We start from the raw sequence: 24,544 nt of genomic DNA, 5'->3' as shown, positions 1-24,544 counted from the left end.
TAAAGATAATATCACTTGATAATTATCAAGGTATACTTTAATAAAACTTTATAATGATATCTAGGAAAAATATTTATGGCTCGTTCATTGAGGATTGATGATTATAACAAGATTAATTAAGACTTTGCATATCCCAAAATGTATAAAAAACAGGTGTGTTCAAAAATTCAAATGAGAGGAACCTTAGTTAATAAAAAATCCATAAATTAAACATGGAAATACAACAATTTCATACAGGAATAATCTCAAAATCTATACTTTAATGATACGTGTTTTAAAAATTGTCAATCATTAAAATCGAACCGTAAACAAAACGGTTACGGGGGTGTTCCCATCTGAAACCCGTCAACAACACAATTTGGAAACGTGAGCGTAACAAACGGATAAAAATGAACGCAATGAGTATTCATTTACGTCACTCGCTAAATTTCTCTCGCCTTTTATACCAAATAAAAGTCAAGACGTCATGCACCAAACAAAACTTATAACGGCACAAAGCCCCGACGTCGGCTCTTTATTTCTAACAACGGGGGGGCATAAATTCACGCGAACGTTCATTTGGGGACGATTAAAAAAGTTTTTTATTGCACTTTAGCCTTCGTTTCGGTTTATTGCGGTCTTGATTAACCGTGGCAGACTATAAAGTGCAGTAAATAATAATTTTTAAATAATAAATATAAAAGAGCCGGGACACTTTTGCCCCGATTTATATTCTATGCGCACAACAATAATAAATTATGAAACGTGTAATGAACCGGTGACACATTTCGTTCCGATTCGAAATGCAACGGCAATTTAATACTGAACAACAATTTAAATAGTTATTAGTTCGGCGCCGCGCGTCGATATTGCACATGGCCAAAAAAATACGCGGACCTTGTATTTGTATTTATGCGATTCGGATCGTTCTAATTGCCTTCGACGGTTTGATTTGTTTAATTTTGTAATTTACAAATTGAAGTCGATTAACAAATGGGTAGATTCTGTTTCTTCATTGTCCTAGGCACAATTGTTTTAACCTTTTTCAATGTGTGTATGTGTGTGACCTTAACTTGATGCCTTCAAACTTGCATGTATTTATCACTACGAACGTGATGATGAGCAAGTCGTTAATTTTCCTAATTTAACTTGCGCACTTTTATATTGATGGAATAGTTATTTGATTACTTGAATTATTACATTTTTGCTGTAAATTCCTTTAGAAATTGAACAAAATTTAATTTCCATTTAGATAAAATGTCTATTTAATATTATAAGGTAACAGGTTTGACTGATAACGTTATTTTAGACGCGAGATATGCAGATGTAAATTGCATGCATCCTCTACATTTAATATTCAGTTGTTGTGTAAGTGTTTTAAATGTAAGTGTAAATAGTCCTTTTTTAATATAAATAAACTTTTGTTTACATAACAATGTTACTTTTTATTCGTATAATTAAATATGTTTTTTACATTTTAAAGTTTTTATTTACAACGTTTGGTAAACATGTTGTAAATAGGTTTCTAAAATAATCTATATACTGCTATTATTTTAGATTTTTTGTGAAATTATGATAATTCTTGATCAATCTTGATATCATTAACTGATAATTATAACTTTAGAATTATCAAGGCATAAAGATCACCATAGTCCATCGAATTCCTTATTAATTAAATATTTTTTATACATCAATTTAACGTTTTGATTTATAACTTTTGGTAAAATTAAAACACATTTATATATTGCAACAGGATTTCAAAAGTAATCTATATTATTGCTATTATTTTAGATTTTTGTGAAATTGTGATCAATATTGATATAATTATCAAATGATAATAACTTTAGAATTATCAAGGCATAAATATCACCATAATTAATCGATTTTTATATTAACTAAATATTTTTTATACATCATTTTAAAGTTTTGATGGTGGTTGGATGGTGAAATTAAAACATTTTTATGTTGTAAAAAGATTTTTAAGATAATATATATTACTGCTATTATTTTAGTTTTTTGTGAAATTATTGTCAATCTTGATATAATTATCAACTGATAATTATAACTTTAAATTTATCAAATATCACCATAATTTATCGAATTATAATTAAATATGTTTTAGATATCAATTTAATGTATTGATTCATAATGTTTGGTAGAATTAAAACACATATGTTGTAACAAGATTTCTAAATTGTTGCTATTATTTTAGATATTTTGTGAAATTATGATAATTTTGATCAATGTAATCATCAGGTGATAATTATAAATTTAGAATTATGAAGGCATATGTATTACGATAATCCATCGAATTCTTAATATTTTTCTTATATAATATAATCATGTTCTTAATGAATGAACAAGGAAATTTTACTGATAATTCTTTGGGCTATAGCGTTAATTAATTTTAATCATATTTACATTGTTAAATTGTAAAATTAACGCTAATGGTATTTGTTTCGTTTATTTTTTACAGAAGTGTCTGTCACTTTCTCAAATCATTTATAAGTTTTGAAACATTACGTTGGATTGAATATAAACACATTTATAAATTGTAACAAGGCTTCTAAAAATTGATATTGTTGCTATTATTTTGTATCTTTTGAGAGAGTATAAAAATACTTGATCAATTCTGATACAATTATCAATTCATAATTATCATTTGATAATCATCAAGGCATAAATTAAATGATACCTCATGTTTTTAACAAACTACGAAAGAAATTTTGCGTCATGAATGATTATCGCCATAATAATAAACATAAATTTACTGACGTTATGTGTAAAAATTTGCATATTTAGTACTATATCTATCTTTATTTTTATATTTAATTTATGTATTTTTTATTAACAAACGAGTTTTATTTGAAGCGCCATTTTTTAAGTTTTTTGAACGAACTTTGAGACCAATCTTGATACAATTATCAAATGATAATTTCAATTTGATTATCAACGGAACACGAATCTCACATTAGTTAGCCAAATTCTGTTTTATAAAGTATGTTTCTTATATAAATTGTATACAAAAGTTTTTACGGAACAACGAAATAAACTTTGTGCTATGATAAAAATGATTATTAACATAATGACAAACATAAATTACAGTGACAATTATTGAGGACATGCTGTTATTTAATTTTAATCATACAATATTAAATTGTGAAATCAATGCTACTAGTAAGTAGTTGTTATCTTTATGTAACAGAAGTGTCACTTTCTCATATCATTTAAAAGTTTTGAATCAAAACATTGGATTTAATGAAAACATTCATATATTGTAACAAGACTATTTAATTTTCTTTATTACAAATTAAGAAAAGTGCCAGAACTGAACAGTTTATTCTTAACCTCAGTTGACTGGAAGAAATATATTTACTCTGTCATAATGTGCAGGATGTTTCTTTTTAAAATTTAATACGTATCCATTTTGTTCAATTCAATGGAGAACTAATCCATTTCTCAAACATTTAGACTGTAAAAAAATAAAATGAGGGGGTTCTTTCTTGATCGTCTTTTGATTCGTTATTCACTAAATTCTATTTGCATAAAAAACACAGGGATGAGCCACATCGTATGCAAAGTTGCAAAGAAAAAACCAGATCCAGTTACGGAAGTTTCGCAAGTACTGTAATACAATTGTACAAACTACTTTACAACATTGAGAACGAACAAATTCTGTTAGATATTTATAAACGGCCATCGGACGATTGGTCCGTGCATTTATTAAAAAGGTTACTGCTAAATAATAGAAGTCATCGAACATTTAAATTACAAATGAATCGCCGTAATTTCCATTGCAAATTAAACGATGCCCGGTATTAATTACAAAAACAAACAGCGCCAGAATAATGAGTGTGAAATTAACAATTTTAAATGTAACGAAACGATAAAAGTAAATCTATTTTCGAATTTCGATATTCACGAGCGCAGCAAATTCTCCGAAATTTTGCTCCGCGCATTGATTAGATTAAATGTGTCGGCGATGCGAACGATAATAATCCATCCATCCAGCCTTGTACATGTAATTAATTACAGAATCTCGTTGCATAATCCCCTTCACAAATAGATCAATGGCATCTTTTGTATCAAGAACGGCTAAGATTGCGTACACAAACAGGAACCGGCCGACGAGATTCAGTTTAAGAAACCAATTATCGATCAAATATCGTGTGTATGTGTTAGTTTTACGATCTATCAGCCAGACGTAATTTTTGTGAATTAGCGGAAGCCTAATTGATTGGTACATTAACTCCAACTTAACAATTCGTTCGGACATAATTCGTTGTTTGTTCAGCGAAAGGTCACTCTCTCTCCACGCCGGATAATTGCGATTCTTTTGTGTGTTCGCGTTAATTAAAAACGAATAGAGAAAAAAAAAATGGGGGAAAAAAATTAATTAATTTCCTCTTTTTTTTTATTTTCCAGACGTGCCGGCTTCGGAACAGGAGGAACTGTTCATCCGTAAGCTGAGACAATGTTGTGTGCCATTCGACTTTATGGACCCGGTGGCGGACCTTAAGGGCAAGGAGGTGAAGCGCACTTCACTCAACGATTTAGTCGACTATATAACGGGCGGACGAGGCGTCCTCACCGAGCCCGTTTACCCCGAAATTATAAAAATGGTAAGTGATGATCGACGCCGCGTACGGGAAATAAATTATCGAACCGTTCGCACCTGCTTCTTTCCACTATTTCCTGTTTAACACTGTTGCCCAACAAACTAATCTAAACCCACATAAACATTTACACCTAGAGAATGTGGCCCACTTAGTTTTGGATACTTCGAAAGATAGGCGATGAATGTAATAAAAATCGTTTTTTGTGTCATTCTACTTTATAGTGAATTGTTGAGAGTAATTAATTAGGGGGTTGTTTATGAAAAATAAATTGTCCTTTCAATTTCACGTCTCAAAATAAGTTCATAAAAAAATTCGTACAAAATTTTCCCTTTGTAGTAATAAATCTTTGGTAAAATTAATATCACATTCTTTATCTCTCACGAAATAAATTTGTAAGGACGTAATTTTAGTTCTGACACTGACTGAACTGTTTGAAATTTGCACTTATTCTTTTTCTATTACCTTTATCAGTTTTCTCGTTTTTTACTTTATTGTGGAAAACTGAAGATGCCGATCTAATGAATTATGTATAAAATCGATCTTTATATTTCAAATCGAGTTTTCAAATAATGTAGAAACTGGCTTCAAACTCTCCCAAATGACGTTATTTTATTTTATTTATCGATTATTTGAGCACCTACATTTTCCCGTATTTCCTATTTACTACGGTTTCCCAACAAACTATTCTAAACCTGCAAATATAAACTTTTCTCTAGAAATGTGGTCCACTTAGACTCAAAACATCTCAGTTATTTATTTCAATGAATAATAATTCTTAAGATAGACAATCTAGAATTCAATTTCATGTCATTAAATTTTTAACATTTTTAGTCAAAAACTGAGAAAAAATATTTTACATATTTTATAATAAAATTAATTATTCCGTAAATTTCATATAAGAATAGATATTACATTTATACTAAATAAATTCCTAGTAAAACTAATATCACATTCTTATGAATTTATTTCCACTGATCCAAGTAAAGCATTCAGTGAAGTGTGAACAATATATCAGAAATCAGACAATGGCTTTACTTCAGAATGAATAAATTCATAAGAATATAATTTTAATTCACAAACTTATTAAAATATTCCATACTTATTCTTTTTTAATACCTTAATCGTTGCTTTTATATTTTTTATTTTTATTTTAATAAACTGAAGATGTCGATTTATAATGAATTATTCATAAAATTGAGTTTTTAAATCAATTCTACATATATTAATGTAGAAATTGCCTTCAAAGTCTCTCAAATAAGAGATTTTTATTTTATTCTTTTCCAATACTACTGCACCTACTTTTTCCCTTATTTCCTATTTATCCGTGTTTTCCAAGAAATTATTCTAAATCTACATATATAACTTACCCTTAGATATTGTGATCTTGATCACATCAACCTCATTTTATATTTTAATGAATTATACTTCAAAAGATAGACAATAAAGAACTCAATACATGCCATAAAGTAGTAATAATTTATATCTAAAAAACTGAAAAAAGAATTATTCGAGAATTATAATAAAATAAAGTTAAAGTTTACAATTCTCACAAAATATATTTGTTCTTTGTATTAAACAAATCCTTAATGAAAATAAAATCCACTTCTATGAATTTATTTCTACTGAAGTAAATAAAGCATTCAATAGAATGAAACAACAAATGAGAACATCAGCTTTATTTCAGAAGTAACAAATTCATAAGAATATAATTTTAAAATTGCCTTTATTTTAAATACCTCAATCATTATTTTCCTTCGATTTACTTTAAAAATATAGTAAACAATTATGGTTTATATATAATTTAATGTATATAATTTGACTTTTTTCATTTTTGCTATATTACAAATCAGCACTCATTTTCTTGTGAATCTGCTTCTTTATATATAAATAAATATTTGTTTAATTTTTGACAATGAAAGTGTTGAGTAGTCTTTTTTTACATATACCAATTTTTTCCTAAATTCAGTGTCAAAATGAGTTATAGACGAAAATTATTATTAAAATTATTTCAGTTGTATAATTATATTTAAGTAAATTAAGGTTAAAATAAAATTAAACCGTATATTTTCATAAAAACTCTCTTATTAGATTATGTACGTATTTTATATTGGATTTACGTTACGAATTAAAATCACATGTGTAATAAAGGATTATTTATATACAAACAGTAATTCGATTGTCTGCACATTTAAAATTGTAATCTACTTTCGTAATTAAAATCAAATATAAAATTAAATAATTGGGGTACATTGTTAACATGATTTTCATTAGTTGACAAATTAAAATACAATATTTCTCTTGTTTATGTTGGAATTCATAAAAATTATGATAATTAATTTTAAAATACTGTAATTGGTTTTCATATTTAGGTTTTATAAAAACAAATGTATATTATAATATACAAATATATTGTGGTTTAGTTATTTTATATGACCGCTTTAATGTATCGAAATACACATTAAAAGTGGTCTACCAAGTATCGATTTAAACTAAATGTTAATTCTCTTTTCGACGGGTGTTTGACTATCCCTTTATGTGGGTTAAAAAAAAAACAATAAACCTACTTATTCCTAGTACATAAATAATTGGGGTAGTGGTGGGCGCTTGCGCATAATTGGGGTGACGGTTTTTGTTATTGTTGCAAGGGGAAGTAATGAGTGGGTGGCTTATGTTGTGGGTGGACGCAGTGGGTGTAATTTTGTTTTTGTATCATTTTTTACTTGAATTTCCCACTTCTACTTGTTTATCGTTCAAATAAATAAAATTAATATACGAATTTTTGTCCATATTTTATATTTATTTGCTCGTTTAATTAAATGAAATTGCAATATTTAATCATAAAATCATGGTTTAATTTTTAGTTTACAATACAATATACATGTTTTAAAATCGATTCCGAATTATAACTGTTACTTTGGTTAAGAATATTTAGTTTTAAATTGTTTTATACTAAAGCCACTACCATTTGGATGTTGAAAGACTGCAAGAATTGATATTATTCCTTTCTTAAAGTTGTTCATCCATTCCAAAATCATCCAAATAGTTGTAAATTTCTCACTTCGTTTGTTAAATTTGTTTTATTTGTATTTGCAAACTTTAAAGCGGTCTTAAGTCATCGAACAACAATGAACAATTTCTTATCGCTCTCTGGAAACCACATGCTAAGACTTCCTTTCAATTCCGCAGAGCATATATATTTCGATTGTCGTCGCCGTATCGACGACGGATTTTTACGTTGCAAAACGAGTCTCCCGAATTGGTTGTGTGGCGTGGAGCCGATCGATTCCACTTCGGACCGGGGTCGCATGCTAAATTGCCCGTTTGGAAATTAATAAGTGATACACGGGGCACCTTTTACGTACGGCCCGCCCTTATTCAATTGATCACATTCGGATCGGGTGACGAATTAAAAACAAACCGGCTTTTAGACAAATTGTTCATTGAATATTTTTCACCTACGATTTATCTGACGCACTGTGTGTTCTGGGTAAATTTTCCCGTTTTTTTTCGAATGGAAAACAGTTGAGTTTTGTCTTTAAAAAACGTGAAAAATCAAGACCACTTTACGCACACTCATTCAAAAGTTGTTATATAAGTCGTAATTTACAAACAAATGAATCATTAAGATACGTAAATTTAATTAATTAATATTTCTACGTGTTTCATAGAAGTTAAATTAATAATCATTACTATATTAATTTGGAATTATATTATTTCAATTAGACATAATTTAATAACAAATTGTTTTTGAAAAGCTTGTTTTTTTTCAGACATTTTAAAGGCATATTGAATTATGATTTCCATCTGAAATAAAAGAGTTGCACATATTGTGCCAAATGTCAGGTTTCATAGATATTTTCAAAACGGTTTCAGGTTTGTCATAACCAGTGTTTTAAAAAAATTGAAAGATTTTCTTCATCGAATTTATCATCATCATAAAATAAATTTTAATTAATTAATACACAGTAGTGGTCAGAAGTATGGAATAATTTTAAGAAATTGGTTATTTCAGTATGTAAAGGAGGGTAAAAAGAAATATTTACCAGAAGACTTGAAAAACGAATCGTAAAATTTCATATTGATGGACTAAATCAACGCCAGATTTTGCAAAATTTAAGAATTAGTCAAGGTAATGTTTCAAAAATTTTGAGAGAATTTCGCATTTAGAGTAATGTGTAAACACAAGAATAAATTCAAATGTTGAAAAACGTTACCGGATATCGGTAAACAATTCAACAAAATCATAAATGCAAATCAACCAGGAAATATCCCAAGATTTTGGTACAGATGTTTCTAATCGAACTGTGAGACGTCGGCTATGTGAATCGTGGCTATTTGGGCGCATAGCTGTGGAAAAACCTCATATATCGAAACGAAACCGTAAAATACGAATGGAATTGGTCAGAAATGGTGTGGACTGGACCCCACACATGTGGAATTTAATATTATGCAGCGATGAAACTAAGTATAACTTGTTTGGATTAAATAGTAGGCAATAACAAGGAGCCCAATTGGAACTAGACACAATTTTAAGTACCAAGAACTAACAGTTAAACACTGTGGTGAAACCAACATGGTATGGGGATATTTCTCGGCATCTGATACTGGTCCCATAGTAGGAATTGAAGAGAAAATGGATCGTTTTATCTATAAAGACATCTTGGTAAATTATATGCTGCACTTTTGTTGAAAATAATTAGCGTGAAGTTTGAAGTCTCAACCAAATAACAATTCAAAACACTTGTAAAATATTGATTTTTGAATCAGATGGTGAATGTTCCAGTGCCTTTAATTCAATTGCACATCTTTGGTAACATGTGAAATTAAAAATACGACAAAAAACATCACCAACAAAATGCATTTGTGGCAAATTATACAACAAGAATGGACAAACAGGTGACATGGAAAAGTAATTAAACAAAATGGTGATGCTACCAAATATAAAATAAATACCCTATTTCTAAATTTATTTCGTATGTATAGTCTAATTCCATACTTAGGTTCATTTTTCATTTAAAAGAATTGTAATGGAAAATTAATTTTTATAATAACTATTTCATACTTTTGATCACCACTGTATAAATAATCGATTTTTGAAATATTATAAATTATTTATTTTGAAGATAATTTAACTTTAAAATATGTAAAAATAAGATCAATCAGTAAGAGGGTCACATTCTCTAGATTCTTAAATAATCTATTTTTATCTCGACAAAATTAGAGCGACTCTTCATAAAAATAAAAAAAATAAGTAAATCGTAATATTTAATATTTCGTCCAGTATGCCTTATTGGCTATAACCTCCTCTTTTTGACATAGACTAGTTTAGATTGGAAATTATTTCCTCGATTATATTGTTCACATTTTGATTTGTTCAAACAAATTTGTTTTATTTGTGATGCAATTTGCTCTAATCTACTTATCCACAATCTCCCATAAGTTTTCTACTGGATTAAGGTCGGGAGATTGAGCTGGCCAGTTAAAATATTGATTTTTGGTTGAACAAATTATTCTTTAACAATCTTGCCAGTGTGTTTGGGGTGATTGTTATGCTGAAATATTAAATTTATCAGCATTTCCCGTTCACAATAAGGTAGCATCACATCTTCTAATATGTTACGATAAACAAAACGATCCATTTTGTCTTCTATTTTGTGAATTGGGCCCATACCGTAAGCGGAAAAACAACACCAAACCTAGCACTACCACCTCCATGTTTAATAGTTGTTGTAACATATTTTGGATGAAGTGACTGTTTTTAGGGTGATGAACAAACTGTCCACCATCACTTCCAAAAGTATTAAACTTTGATTCGTCCGAAATTATACTTTTTTTCAATATTTTGCTGTTCAGTTCCGATGCCATGCAAGCTTTTCGATTCTTTTTTGAAAGACAGGATTCCTCTAACCAACGCTGAACTGTCCTAGAACTAATTGATTTATCTTCTAAATCTCTTAAAATTTGAATTGAGGACATCCTTGGATTATTTCTAATAAGCATTTTTATGAGACCGTATAATCTTCTTTTCGTGTTTTGTCCACCTCGTTTTTGATTCTCTACACTTAAACTCGATACTTTTTATTGTAATTGTTTTTGATACAAGAAACTGTTCGCTTATAACTTTTTGCGATTTTCCCGTATTATAGGTCACAATAATTAAATTTTTTAAATACACGAGGCATTGTTTTACTAAACGTGAAAAATATGTGGAACATAAATGAACTAAGAGAAATAAAGTAGTAGGCATAAATAAATGTGCAGATTTCAAACAAATATTACATATTAATGTAGTAGTATGTGACAGAATTCTTAACAAACTTGTTTCTTCTGAAACAAAGCCCCCACAGATATTGTTCACATTTCATTCCAACCTTTGCTTGATCAAAGGAGATAAATTCAGCCCTGTACACTATTCATATTACCCTTCTAATCAACACTATAAACACGATGGCTACGTGTACAAGCAACGTTTTCTATGGCAACTAGGAAAAAAGCCTGGAAACCCGAATGAATTTTCGAAACATGCGTTGTTGATTAAAAGCGGATCGACAACGGCAAAGTGTAAGAGGACGGAGGGAGCCGAACGAACATATTTATATATTCAGTAAACAGAGGCGCCACATACATATTCAGCACCCCATGATTGACATTTTAATTTTTCCACGATAAAATCGATACGTAAACTAAACAGAATTGATCGAAGCAATTAAAATTACCAAGTGCCGTATTTACATATTTTATCTGGAAAAAAAAACGAGGCAACAGGAAAACCTAAGAACATAATGTCCGAGTGAAATTTAGAACTTGGCAGACATAAAATCGGTAGTAACAAAATATATCTGCTTAAGTTTAAATATAAACAAACAAGTTGGAGATGTATTTGCGTCACCATAATTTATTTCTCATTAATTCCGACGTTAGGTATTTTAATCGGCAAAGGGGAGCAACACGTTTTTATTTATCGTTGCAACATTGTCGACATCCGATTGCGTAATCCGAATTAACAAAACTAATAATTCGTATTTTTGAGCCACTCGTTACAATATTTGTTTGTTTACCGTGCACGCGGATAAGGAAAAACTTGATAGGGCTTATCACGAAATGTTATTTACGATGCCACACACATTATGGAAACCTATCGAAAACCTTAACATTAAAAATCTGGTTTCGTGAAATTACGAGTGAGTCAGAGATTTAGGGTAACCTGCCAACTTTTCGCCACGAAGCAAATACGTTTTTCTATATGTCAACTTTCCACCAATTTTTCATCGCACCTCCAATTGTGCCAACATTCTTTACGCGTTCCGTAATTGTCTGCGTACGTAATTCGCAGCCGGGAAACCGTCCTGTTTTTTTTTCTGTTGCACTCATTCATATTTTTAAAACAAAAATTTTTCGAAAAATGTTCTTTTCTTTATTTAGAAATTAGTATCCGCTCTAGTAAATTTTGTTTAGGATATTTTTTAGTTGCTTGATTTTATTTTAGATTTAAAATTACACATTTTTAATTTTAAAACATCTGTATCTTTATTTAATTAATATGGTTTTATTATTTTAATCTATTCTTTCTAAAATTTAAATTAATTTATTAATTATTTTATATTTCTAACAGAAAATTTACAAAAGTTTTAATAATTTTTATATTTTTTCTATTTTATTTTAAGAATTTTTGTTAATTTGCTTTTGATTACTTTTTTATATATGTCTGAACTCATCTTTGTTTGCTTCACTCGATTATTTTTTTAGATCAAAAAATTTTTACTAATCTTAAATTAGACTATTTTTAACTTTTTTATTTTATTTTAAGTTTAAAATTAGAAATCCGTATTTTTATAATAATTATATTTTTATTTCGTTAATTTGATTATATTATTTTATACATTTTGTTAACTAAATTTTTTATTCCTTTTATCAAATTTATTTTAATTTTTACTTTACTGAATTTATATACATTTACTTTCAGTAACGTAGCAAATATGTTTTTTCTATCTAACCTTTTTTTGCTGCACTCATTCATATTTTTAAATGATAACATTTATTAATTCCTTGATAGTATTTTAGTTTAAACTTAATTTTTTAAAGTTGTGAATTTTTTAATTATTTAATATTTTTTTTTTATTTTTAATATTTACCCTTTTTTTAAAGGGTAAATATTCTGTAGATTTTTATAGATTTTATTTTACTTTTTCTTTTATGTGATTTTATATTAATTAATTTTCTGCCACAAAGCAATTTTTATGGTTTTATTTTAGGCTTCAAATTAGAAGTCCGTATTTTAATAATTATTATTTTTTATTTGTTTAATTTACTTTTATTATTTTATATTTTTGTTTTAACTATAAACTTGGTTATAAAAAAAATAAAGACACTATTTATATTATTTTTATTTTATGTAAGTTTATATTCATTTACTTTTACTGACGAACCAAATGTTTTTCTGTCCAAAATTGTTACTAAATTTTGGTTGGAATATTTTTTACTTTCTTAATTTTATTATTTTTTTTTATTATTATACCTTTTTTATGATCTAAAATATTTTAGTTAACTTCTTTAAAATATTTATTTTTGTTTGCTATGAAATAACTTTAATTTATTAACTATTTTAATTTTTATTTGGTTTTTTACAGTACTTTCAAATGAGTTTAGAAAAACATCCTTCATTGTGTAAAACAAAAATCCGTGTTACTAAGTTTAGAACAGTATTTTTCAATTTCTTGTGTTTATTCGAGTTTTAAATTTAAAAATGTGTAGTTTTATTATTATATAATTTTTAACTAAAAATATTACAGTCAGTCTAAAATTTCAATTTTTATTGCTATGAATTTTAAAAGCTTCTCAATATTATTGTTGATTTTTTTTATTGTATTTTAATTTATATTTGTTTTACTGTGTGTGCGTTTATGTTCATTATTTTCCCATAGTTTCCTGGGAGTAATTATGTGTTCTATTTATAAATAATAATTTACTAATGCTTCAACAATCCTTCAAATTAACAGATTATACAAACATTATAATGTAATTTCCATAGTGTATGTCAGTTGAATTACTATTTTTAAATAATCATCCCTTGTGTTATATCATATTTAGATTGCACACAATATTTTTACAGTATATATTTCCAATCATAACTACAAACTAAATTAGCATTTTAATGTTCCAAGTTTGTGTGACCGCTTCGCGCATTATTGTGCAACTTTGCATATGTTGTTTCCTAATAATATTTGGATCATTTGCATATTTAGAAAACTTCGTGTTTTTATTTGAACGTTAATAATGTAGTTTCCCAGAATTGACACCCGTGATCTGAAGTAAACATCCGATCGATCACATCTCGCAGAATACAAAAGAACGAAAGGCTGAATCCAAAACAGTTTTTTCGCATTTCTGATCCATTTTTGATACTCGATCAGGTCAAGACTCATTTATTCATAAAGAAATCGATCCTTTAGAAAATCGGACCCGTTATAACTAGAGTAAATAGCTGAGAGTCTCATTCAGGACACGTATAAACTTGCATTGCAATTTTACAACACCATGGATATTGTATGGAAAACAGTAACTTTAAATTTATATGACCGCTATCGAATTTAACTTTTTGAGTAGCGAACACGGAGAAATGCAAATAAAATGATTAATGGGCTAATTATAGATCGCCACGAAATAAGCGGTACAACTTTGTTAGATAAAATCAGCCTGAATGTGTGCGATAAATTGCAGATAGATTTAAATATTTGTATGTGCAAAGTCTGTTTATGTGAGGTCAATATTAATGAACTGTCAATATTGTTATGTGTTGGAATCATGCGGACTAAAAATATCAAGACGTCATTGTTTTTATCGTGCTGACCAAATGAATCTATAAATAAACGAAATGGCTCCTGAGACATAAGAATGGTTTTTAAGGAGTTAAAAGATTGATTGTAATCGGTTCGAATGAATGATTAATTATTTATGGATTCTCGATATTATAAATTGTTTAGAAAAATATTAAATTGCAGTATAAAAGTCGGACATGAGAAGGAAATAAATAATGTCGCATTAAAAAAAAGTCACGGCATTGTGTCTTAAATTTTCCTTTTTTAAACGTCGCACCAAACACAAACTGATAACGGTTTTGTTTGTGCATGCAAAACAGCGACGAACGTCGACGAGAAATTCGAAATACTGACATCTATAAATACCGCGCGTTATGAATGGACCGATGACGAGTCGCGACATTACATTTGTTCGCTTTTAATAACAATAAAAACAAATTTATTTTTAACTGCAACCGACGTGACGCGTAAAAATATTTTATTGTGCTCAAATAAGAAACCGTCAAGCCGACGTTTTCGCTGCCGCCCTTAATAATTATGAATTGAACGTGCCCAACATTAATTGTTAATAATGTGTATTTTGTTCACAGATATCGGCCAATTTGTTTCGTACACTGCCCCCAAGCGAGAACCCGGACTTTGATCCTGAGGAGGACGACCCCACACTGGAAGCGAGTTGGCCACACCTCCAGTTGGTGTACGAGTTCTTCCTGCGGTTCCTCGAGTCGTCCGAGTTCCAACCGACGATCGGCAAACGTGTCATCGATCAGAAGTTCGTGCTGCAGCTGCTAGAGCTCTTCGACAGCGAGGACCCGCGGGAAAGAGACTTCCTCAAGACGGTCCTTCACCGTATCTACGGAAAGTTCCTCGGATTGAGGGCCTTCATAAGGAAACAGATCAACAACATATTTCTTAGGTGGGTATTTTGGATCCAATCCAGTAAGAAGTTACGAGATAAAATCAATAAATAAATAATTTTTAATAACCATTTGGTTAATTTGAATATGAGTGGGTGGAACTGATGAACAATCACTTGTACTTGTACATGAAAAATTGCACAACTTTTTACGACATAGAAAACTCACAATTATTAAGTTGATTTTACTATTTCTTTTTTATTTTGCCAAAATTTTGTCACACTGGATAAATAAAAATAACATAAAATTTCATTGTTTAAAATAGTATTATATCATAAATTTTGAGGCCAAAGAATTAAATAAATGGACATGAATGTATAGTTGAAATTTAGCTGAAACTAAGTATTAGATATAAGGTCAAAACTTAAAGACATTTATCAGTAAGTCTTATTCAAAAATGTACCCAAGAAATTTGTAGCTTAATTTTTCATGTACGTTACCCCACATGTTCATTTACTAGACTAAAATAAAAATATTGAAAAAATAATTATAATTCTCTAACTCGGTTTTGAATCAGTTCAATTATTTTGAGTATCAATCAAGCAAAGAACAGAGATTATTTCCAAAAAATGAATATCACATGTTTTACAACACTTTCATGAAAATGTTAGATAAGAATTTGTTTCTCCAAATTAATACATATTTTGCATTTTTCCTCTTTAAATTTTGCAGCACTAGATAAAACTATATCATATAGTAAATTTTGAGGGAAAAAATTAAAAAATAGACATTAGCAACGTCCTTTTTTAATTGAATTTTGGAACGATTGTAAAGTTAAATAGTTAACAATAGCAACTTGTAGTTTCATTTTTCTGACTAGATCAATTTTTGGACCACAAAAGATCAACGTAGTTTTTACTAAAGTTATTACTGCCTTTAATAATGTAGAAAGATTGTATACAAAAAATGAATGCCACAAGTTACTACTTAATATATTTTTATGGATCTATTCTCTTCAAAAATTGCAAACTGTCAACGTATATTTTAATAATATACTTTTAACTCTATCTTGTATAAATTACTTAATTAAGTTAATAACCATTTGGTGAATTGATTAGTAATAAACAGTGATTGTACCCAAAAAATATTTAATATTTTAAAAGTTTCCAGGATAGAATTTGTTTCCCTAAATTAGAATATTTTTATGCATCAATTCTCTTCAAATTTTGCAACACTTGATATAAAAGCTGAATTTTATTGTTTGTCATAAATTTTAAGGTCAAAGACTTAAAGAAATGAACATGAACATCGTCTTAACTTTCATAAATGAAATCAAATCAAAGTTCAATTCCTGGATCACAAAACATGAACGTATCTATTGCTGTTAATAATCTAAAAAGTGCAATCAATTCAATATTGAGGTAATATGGTCTTATAAATGTGTATAGTAAAACAATTATTTTTATTATCATTGATGGTCTTAATTAATTGTGATCAACAATCACTGAATCAAATAAATGTTCAGGCTTCGACATAAATCTTTGCAAGATATATAAATATTACAATAATTAACTTAGATATTGTTAAGTATCAATTAAATTAAAAGTTTTTAGCAGTGTTTCCAAATTGCTCGAGGTTTTTCCCTTTTATATAAAATTTTGACGTTTTGGACATGACTGAACTTGAAACTCGCCGTAAAGTCATATTATAGGTAGTTATTTTGTATGCAAACTTAGTTGCTGTAAAGTTAAACACTTTAAGAAAAGTTTCTGACGAATGTTGAAGTAAGTCTTTAGATTTTAACTATCCTCAGTTAAAATATTTATTTACAACTACATTATTAGTATATGTAATATTCAACCATATATCTTTACATCTTTACATAAAAGTATTTTTCATAATATTTTTTTGTTTATTTTCTAGATTTGTGTATGAGACTGAACACTTCAATGGTGTGGGCGAACTGCTGGAAATCCTGGGCTCGATAATCAACGGTTTCGCATTGCCACTGAAGGCCGAACACAAACAGTTCCTGGTCAAGGTGCTCATACCGTTGCACAAGGTAAATGTTAATATTTTTTGAATAATTTTGTTTGAAGAAGCCGAATTACTATCGAAAAATCGACTGAAAAATTAACTGTTCAAAGTAAAACTTGTTTTAGATTCGACTGTGGAAGAATTTAATATGTTCGATTAGATAGACCAATGAATTAATTAATATTTTACCAACAAATTTTGGAAAATAGCACTCTTTTACATAATTATCTATTTCAAAATGATCATTAGGTATTGGCACTAAAATTTAATTTTGTTATCTTTCGTTAATATTGTTAATTAAGTAGCATGACGAAAAGATTTTATTTTAGTATCAAACAACTAAATAGTTAACAGATAACTTTTAATCTTATTAGAAAACGTTACGAATTATATTACATAAAAAGAACAGTAAAGAGATAAATATTGTTTATTTTCAATACAATACATCATTTCATAATGTGTTAACATCTGAATTATGGAATTATGCGACATAGTGACATATAGATATCCACTGGTCCAGCTTTTGAAAAAATCGTGTCGAACAGTTATTGCAACACAACAGCGCTACGTTTGTTGTGTTTAATTCATTTTTAAATGCCTTTAATACGAGAAGTGTCATTTTTAGTTATCTAAATATGTTTGATAGAAAATTATTGGCTTGCAAGAGAACTTTAATTCTACGAGATTCTTTTGTAACCACTCATGCAATTGCAAACTAGAGCTTTACAAAAGAAGTATGGCTTTTTTACATGTGTAGAATTCGGACGTTTGAACTTTTTTGTTACCGTCCCCAGTTTATGTTTCCTCTCACATCGCATATCGTCAAAGACTGAGATGGTGTAAAGAAAGACTACTTTCTTTGGCCATGTTTTTAGAAAAAGTTCTCTACATCATACAGTTGGAGTTGGTGATGATTTGGTGACCTTTAATTATATAAATAATTTAAATAATTAAGGGTCATCAAATTTATTTAATAAAATAATTTAAACTTCCATCAATACATACATGAAGTGTGGAACCCCATTGGCTACCCTTCAAAATCCAGTTTTCCTAATGGGACAATGCCCGACCTCATATTGTTAGGGTGTCTTTGGAGTATTTTGAAAGTAAATTTGTTGCCAAGGCCAGTAAGCGAACTTATTACCGATTGATGAACACGTGTGGGGTATCATAGGCAGGGGACTTCGAAATTAAGCCCTCCCTTCAGAGATATTGGCTTCAATGCCTAGTAGAGACTGATCAAGATTTTTGTCTGAATTTTTACTTATTTGATATCTCTTATTGGCCCAAACTGTATATTTAAAGTGAATCAAACCACTGTGTCTATGCGATTTATTTTCTACATCAATGAGTTTATATAAAATGTATAATAAAGGCTTCTAAAGTTCACATTCAGTTTTAAATCAAAATATAACAAAGAAAATATCTAATTCCATTATTATATTACAAAAGCTTCCACTTATTCTTCCAAAGTCGGAAAACATCTAACGAATTTAATCAGTCTTTCACTAAAGACATTGCTATTGTTGCGTTTATAGGTCAAGTGCCTGTCGCTGTACCACGCGCAGCTCGCCTACTGTGTGGTCCAGTTCCTTGAGAAGGACCCAACGCTGACGGAGCCAGTTGTCCGGGGACTGTTGAAGTACTGGCCGAAGACGTGCAGCCAGAAAGAAGTCATGTTCTTAGGCGAGATAGAGGAGGTGTTGGATGTGATTGAACCGTCGCAGTTCACTCGTATCCAGGATCCGCTCTTTAGACAGATTGCGCGGTGCGTCTCCAGCCCGCATTTCCAGGTGAGTGTGTCTCCATTCCGTTAACGTTTCGTTTCTCCTGTACGACACGGAAGTTTAATCGATGTGGACTTGTTTGCAGGTGGCAGAGCGGGCTTTGTACTTCTGGAATAATGAATACATCATGTCGCTGATGGAGGAGAACAACCACGTAATTATGCCGATTATGTTCCCGGCACTCTACCGTATATCCAAAGAACACTGGAACCAGACAATTGTGGCACTCGTCTACAACGTGCTCAAGACATTCATGGAGATGAATTCCAAATTATTTGATGAACTGACAGTTAGTTATAAAGCCGAAAGACAAAAGTAAGTGGAATAAAACGATTATCCATCAAATTTATAATTAATTAGAATATTAGGCACCGGAAAAATAATTTAAAATAACTTATTCAACAAAATAACCAATATCATAATGAACATTTTTCTGTCAACGTGTTCCACAAGCAAATTATATTTACATAATTTATTATGTAAATAATTGAACAATGAGAATAATAAATTATCACATGGAGAAATATCTGGACCTGATGGTCATTTTGAAGCTTACTTCATGTTTCTAGTGCGACATGTGAGTGTGCGTTATTATGCAGAAGTAAAGCACATTCTCTGTTAACTAAAGTAACTTGAAATCTTTCTTGGTTTAAATCAATATTCTAGTATTGTTCTACCAGCTTCAATCCATTGTCCTAATTGTCTAGAACTTTCATAATTAACTTGTTTGTAATCGCATGTCAAATTTTTTAATGAAACCTTTTTTTAATGGTTTATTAATCGCAGTTAAATTTTCAAACATTTCGTAAGAGGATTTTGCATAAGATATTGCTTTATTTTCCACTAATTTTAAACACATTTTAAACACATAAATTAATTTTTCTGGTACCTAATTTAATCGATATAATCAGTGTTACCTTAACAAGCAGATATCGAAGAGTGTTTTATTTATGATTTTTAAATTTAATTCGATATTACTGTCCATAACACGATTTTTTGAAACCTTTGCAGAGAAAAGAAACGAGAGAAAGAACGAGATGAGTTGTGGAAAAAGCTTGCCGAGCTCGGGTTGAACCATAATAAGAGCACGGCACCGCAGACCAACAGTCCACCAAGCAAGAAGTGATACAACAGCCTAACAGCAACAACAAACACCGCTACACAACAACCAATTACAAAAATATTTTCTCCCCCGTCGTAGCCGTCTGTCGGTAAGTAAGGGACGCGTGTGTCGCGTGACCCACGACCCCCACCCTCCCTCTCTACATATATGTATGTTCCCCCGCCATCGTCATCGTCACTCAACAAACATTGGAGCATGCTTCAAACACCACAAATCTAGAAAAAATTTAATCCCAGTAATCAACATAAATATGTCAGTTTGTTCCCCCAATATATTATATGATTAAATGCAGTTTTAAAGCACGACGCTTTTTCATTATTTTCTTTTGGAAACAAAAAAATATGATGTATAAACATTCTCATGTATTTTATTTATAGAGCTAGTCTATTTTACTTCTTGTGTATACTAAAGTTTATATTTACGAATTATGTATTGTTATGGCATTAATTAAAGTAATAGATTTACAAACAAGCATTACTTTTTCTTTTTCTTGAATTTTGTACTTTATTAATAGGGCAAATATGAACACATTCTTCGGTCCTACTAGTTGTAACATTTTTTAAACTCTTTGAACTGTTTTAATTCACTTTGCTCTACATTTAAAGATGTGATATCTATGGAAAATGAGACACCACAAGCTGTGCTTTCTAAAAGAAAATCAGCACAGCAAGTCCCGTTTTCCCATTAAATCGTTTTCTTTGAATTAAATCGGGTGATTTTTTTCTGATGTAATCAGTAATGAACGCAAAACTATTATATTATTTTAATGAAATTATGTACTTAACTAAAATGGATAAATCTAATGTGACATGAAATAGGCAGTGTCGTTTGGCAAAAAATGTTTAAAGTAGAGGAAATTGGAGATCAATCGCCCGATATTTCTACCATACGAATTATAAAACTGTTGGATGTTGACTAAACAAATCAATTCTGTTCTGGAATGGTGTAGTGGCATATTTCGATGAATTTGTTCCCAAAAAAGTAAAATTAGAAGAGATAACGAGAGGAGTGCAGCACTTGGAGTGTACAATTTTTATTAAATTACTATGAATGTATCAACAGTGTAACCTGTGGACAAAGACATTTAAAACGTAAATTAAATATGTGCTATAGTATATCTGAGGAAACCTGTATATAGCTGAGATGTTGCATTTTGTGTTTAATCTGTGATCGGAGCTTTGCGTTACGTTTACGTTTTCCTGTTGTGTGTCCTAACTTGATTGATTCTGATTTGTTAACATCTCAAACATCTTTCTTTTTTTTGCTCCGATTATTTTATAAACACATCTCATAATGCGGCAATTTTTTATGTGCTTATGCACAAATTGTATGCATGCGTGTGACCGTGTGAATGAGTTCTGTAATAAACATTCATGTACAGAAGGCTGTATAACTTGTAGCATATACTTTCTAGCTAATATTATTAATATAAGATACTTTAGTTGTACCTAATTAGTCACCTGTTATGCATAGTCCCATTTCAATTATTCGGGACTATTGGAAACTGGTTAATTATTTTTACAAGCCATTCAATAGAAATAAGTCCTGTTGATTGTAGATTCGGATTTAATTTGTTTAATGACGTAGTAATATATTAAAGGGTTCATTTTTCTACTTTTGCACAGTAAATCTAACTCATTTAAATCCATCAAATCTGCAATTCTGCAATGAACTGCAGGGTCGTATATAAGGAGTGTGCTTATAAAAGAATTGACCCAGTTTTCGTTATCTTTGTATATTCACGGATTGTTGTTGTATTGTAAAACTATTTTATAATGAAATTCCTAACTTTTGTTTTTATTTTTTCATGTCAACTCTTCCAGATTCATTTCCAGCCTATAACTAGAGTTACGTAAAAGCTTTGTAACCTATTCTTATCGCAGCTAGGATAAATGTATGTTTGAGGCTGCGTTAAAGGAATTTGGTATGTTTTAATTGACCTTAAATGTATAACCTGTAACAGTCTATGGATGTTAATGTTAGATTTGGAGCCTCAAGCATACTGTGTGAAAATGTACACGTTGAACGTGTAAATTATTTGAATGTGAAAACTACTGAATTATCGAAGATTTCTTGTATACGCGTTTTTCGCTGTTTAATTTTACAAATTATACAGCCAAATGAATTTCTTACAAATGGTGCCACTTCACTACCAAACTTTTATAGAAGCACTGTTATGTTCACTTAGATGAGAAAAAGCTTTATATAAGGAGAAAAATATAGCGAATTGTGTTTTAGATAGAAAATTAAGAACGTACGTATATTAAGTTGTCTTGGCGAGCTCAAACCAACTCGTGACATAACTCTGAAATGTTTTTTATTCATAGAGCTATTCTACTGTATTACTGTGTCTTAATTTCGGTTCATGTAACTCTTCAGGGGGTACATTTTCATTTCTACTGTTGTGTGTCATATTGAAAGATTTTTAAACGCCCTGTGGATATTTGGAAGGTTGGAAAATCTATATTTTAAGCATTAATAAGAATGACTTCGCAAAGTTAAGCTAATTGGGCTGGATGGTGTAAAAATTACATAATAATGAACAATTGTTTTTATATTAGTGTGTGTGCCAATTGCTGATAATTAATAGTGTTTTTAGTTTTTTGTTTATTCTTGGGACAATTACAAGTAGATTTGAGATTTGAGCCTTCCGAAAATGGCCACGGTGGATGATTGTTTTTAAGTTGTTGTATAGGTGAAGTTAGCAATATCATTGGGCTAGAAAAACCGCTCCATAAGTGCTATTAGACATAATGCTTAAGTGTTTCATGTTAGTTATAGTTGTAAAAAAGACTTTTATGTATATTTGTTTTTATTTTTTGTGATGAGAGGTGTGATATTCTAGCTAATTCCATTTGTAAATGTCGATTAGCTCTGTGAATACATTTAACTACATCATACAAGTTAGGGCTATATAATATATCGCCCAACCCTCATTAGACTAAAACTATGTAATATATAACTAAATCACTATAAAACTTGTAGATATATAAAAATATATTGTTAAATTTATATTGTTTTTCTCAAATTTCTATAGTTTTAAAATGTATCGTTTTGGAATGGTAGGTTGAAACGTTCGGATCTAATTTATAGACGCACATTAAATATCTATTTTACCAGAGTTCATGCAAAATATTACTTGCGACAGCTTTTCAATCTAATTGCATTTGCAACAATAACACATTGTATTTAGATTACGCTCGTTCCTACTTACTGAATATCTGCAGGAATTTATTAAATTAAGCAAACAATGCCTCATATCTATATTGAACTTTGTAAAATGGATCTTTTCAATATTAATGTATGTTTAAAATAACTTCTGGAAGAAGTTGTTGAAATGTTATTGACAGCTCCAATTTAAGCGAAGCTAGGTGTTAGAACTGTTGCAATTACTGTTCCAAAAAATATGAAAACTGTGAGCTGATAAGTTTTCTTTTTGTTTTCTCGTTACGGAATAATATTGCGTGTAAAAGGAATCAATACATTTATAAAAGTTTCATAATTATTTCTATATGAGCTACTTATTAACCTCATTTTTGAGGATCTAGTATCTGCAGTGTCAATGGACGCACTAGATTACTGTGCGAAATAAATATTTTCATTTTGAGCATGTCTTTATTTTTTACACACTGATACCTCTATACCACAGAACAGAGAATACCGAAGGTAAGTATATATAGTATAATTTTAAATTAAAACCGTATAAAAAGGACGTACGTCACTGAGCATGTTTTGTTATGGTTTCGTAAAACGATGCCGTTAATTCTGAATACCCTCAAAGTTGTTATGGTAAATCCTCTCAAAAAATACAGATAATTTTCTTCCGCGTACGTTTTCTGAATGTAATCTATTATGCCTTTGTATTTAAAAGAGCGTGGATCATCTGAAGGCTGGACTTTATCACTACAACCGGCACAACGATGTTTGTGGAAAATATGCCTAAAATTCTGTAAGGCAATATTTAATAATTTTTTTGTGATGTTAGGGGCATTCCAATCGTTAAAAATACTAAATCGCAGCCCTTCGTAGGTCAATATATAAATACCGCTGGTGAAACAATCTCTGTAACATGTTCAGAACTACAGCTTTATGAGAATTTTGTTAAAATTAACGCCATCCAACCTGATAAAAGTCTGAATGAATTCCTTACAGAGACCCTTCACCCCAGTTCTCTTAATCACATTTTTGAATGCTTGATATGCCTCTTTATCCACTGACAGTTCTAATTTAAGTGAAGCTAGGGTTGGAACTGTTACAATTACTGTTCCAAAAAATATGAAAACTAAACTGATAAGTTTTCTTTTTGTTTTCTCGTTACGAAATAATA

At 29.7% G+C, this 24,544-nt stretch overlaps 1 protein-coding gene across 1 annotated transcript in view; it reads left to right on the top strand.

Moving 5' to 3' along the window:
- Window positions 1-23,824, top strand: part of LOC109609359 (serine/threonine-protein phosphatase 2A 56 kDa regulatory subunit epsilon isoform) — a 42,956-nt gene extending 19,132 nt beyond the window's left edge. The window contains exons 2-7 of the mRNA XM_020026014.2: window positions 4,405-4,601; window positions 15,004-15,329; window positions 17,194-17,332; window positions 18,846-19,100; window positions 19,180-19,409; window positions 20,106-23,824. Of these exons, the coding sequence (XP_019881573.1) occupies window positions 4,405-4,601; window positions 15,004-15,329; window positions 17,194-17,332; window positions 18,846-19,100; window positions 19,180-19,409; window positions 20,106-20,220 (1,262 nt within the window). The 3' untranslated portion in view covers window positions 20,221-23,824. The remainder of the gene's footprint in view (window positions 1-4,404; window positions 4,602-15,003; window positions 15,330-17,193; window positions 17,333-18,845; window positions 19,101-19,179; window positions 19,410-20,105) is intronic.
- Window positions 23,825-24,544: the final 720 nt, after the last annotated feature.

The sequence above is a fragment of the Aethina tumida genome, chromosome 1 (genome assembly GCF_024364675.1).
Source record: "Aethina tumida isolate Nest 87 chromosome 1, icAetTumi1.1, whole genome shotgun sequence".
NCBI classification, from domain to species: Eukaryota; Metazoa; Arthropoda; class Insecta; order Coleoptera; family Nitidulidae; genus Aethina; species Aethina tumida.
The sequence above is the reverse complement of the archived record's forward strand: the minus strand, read 5'-3'. Positions and strand labels throughout refer to the sequence as shown.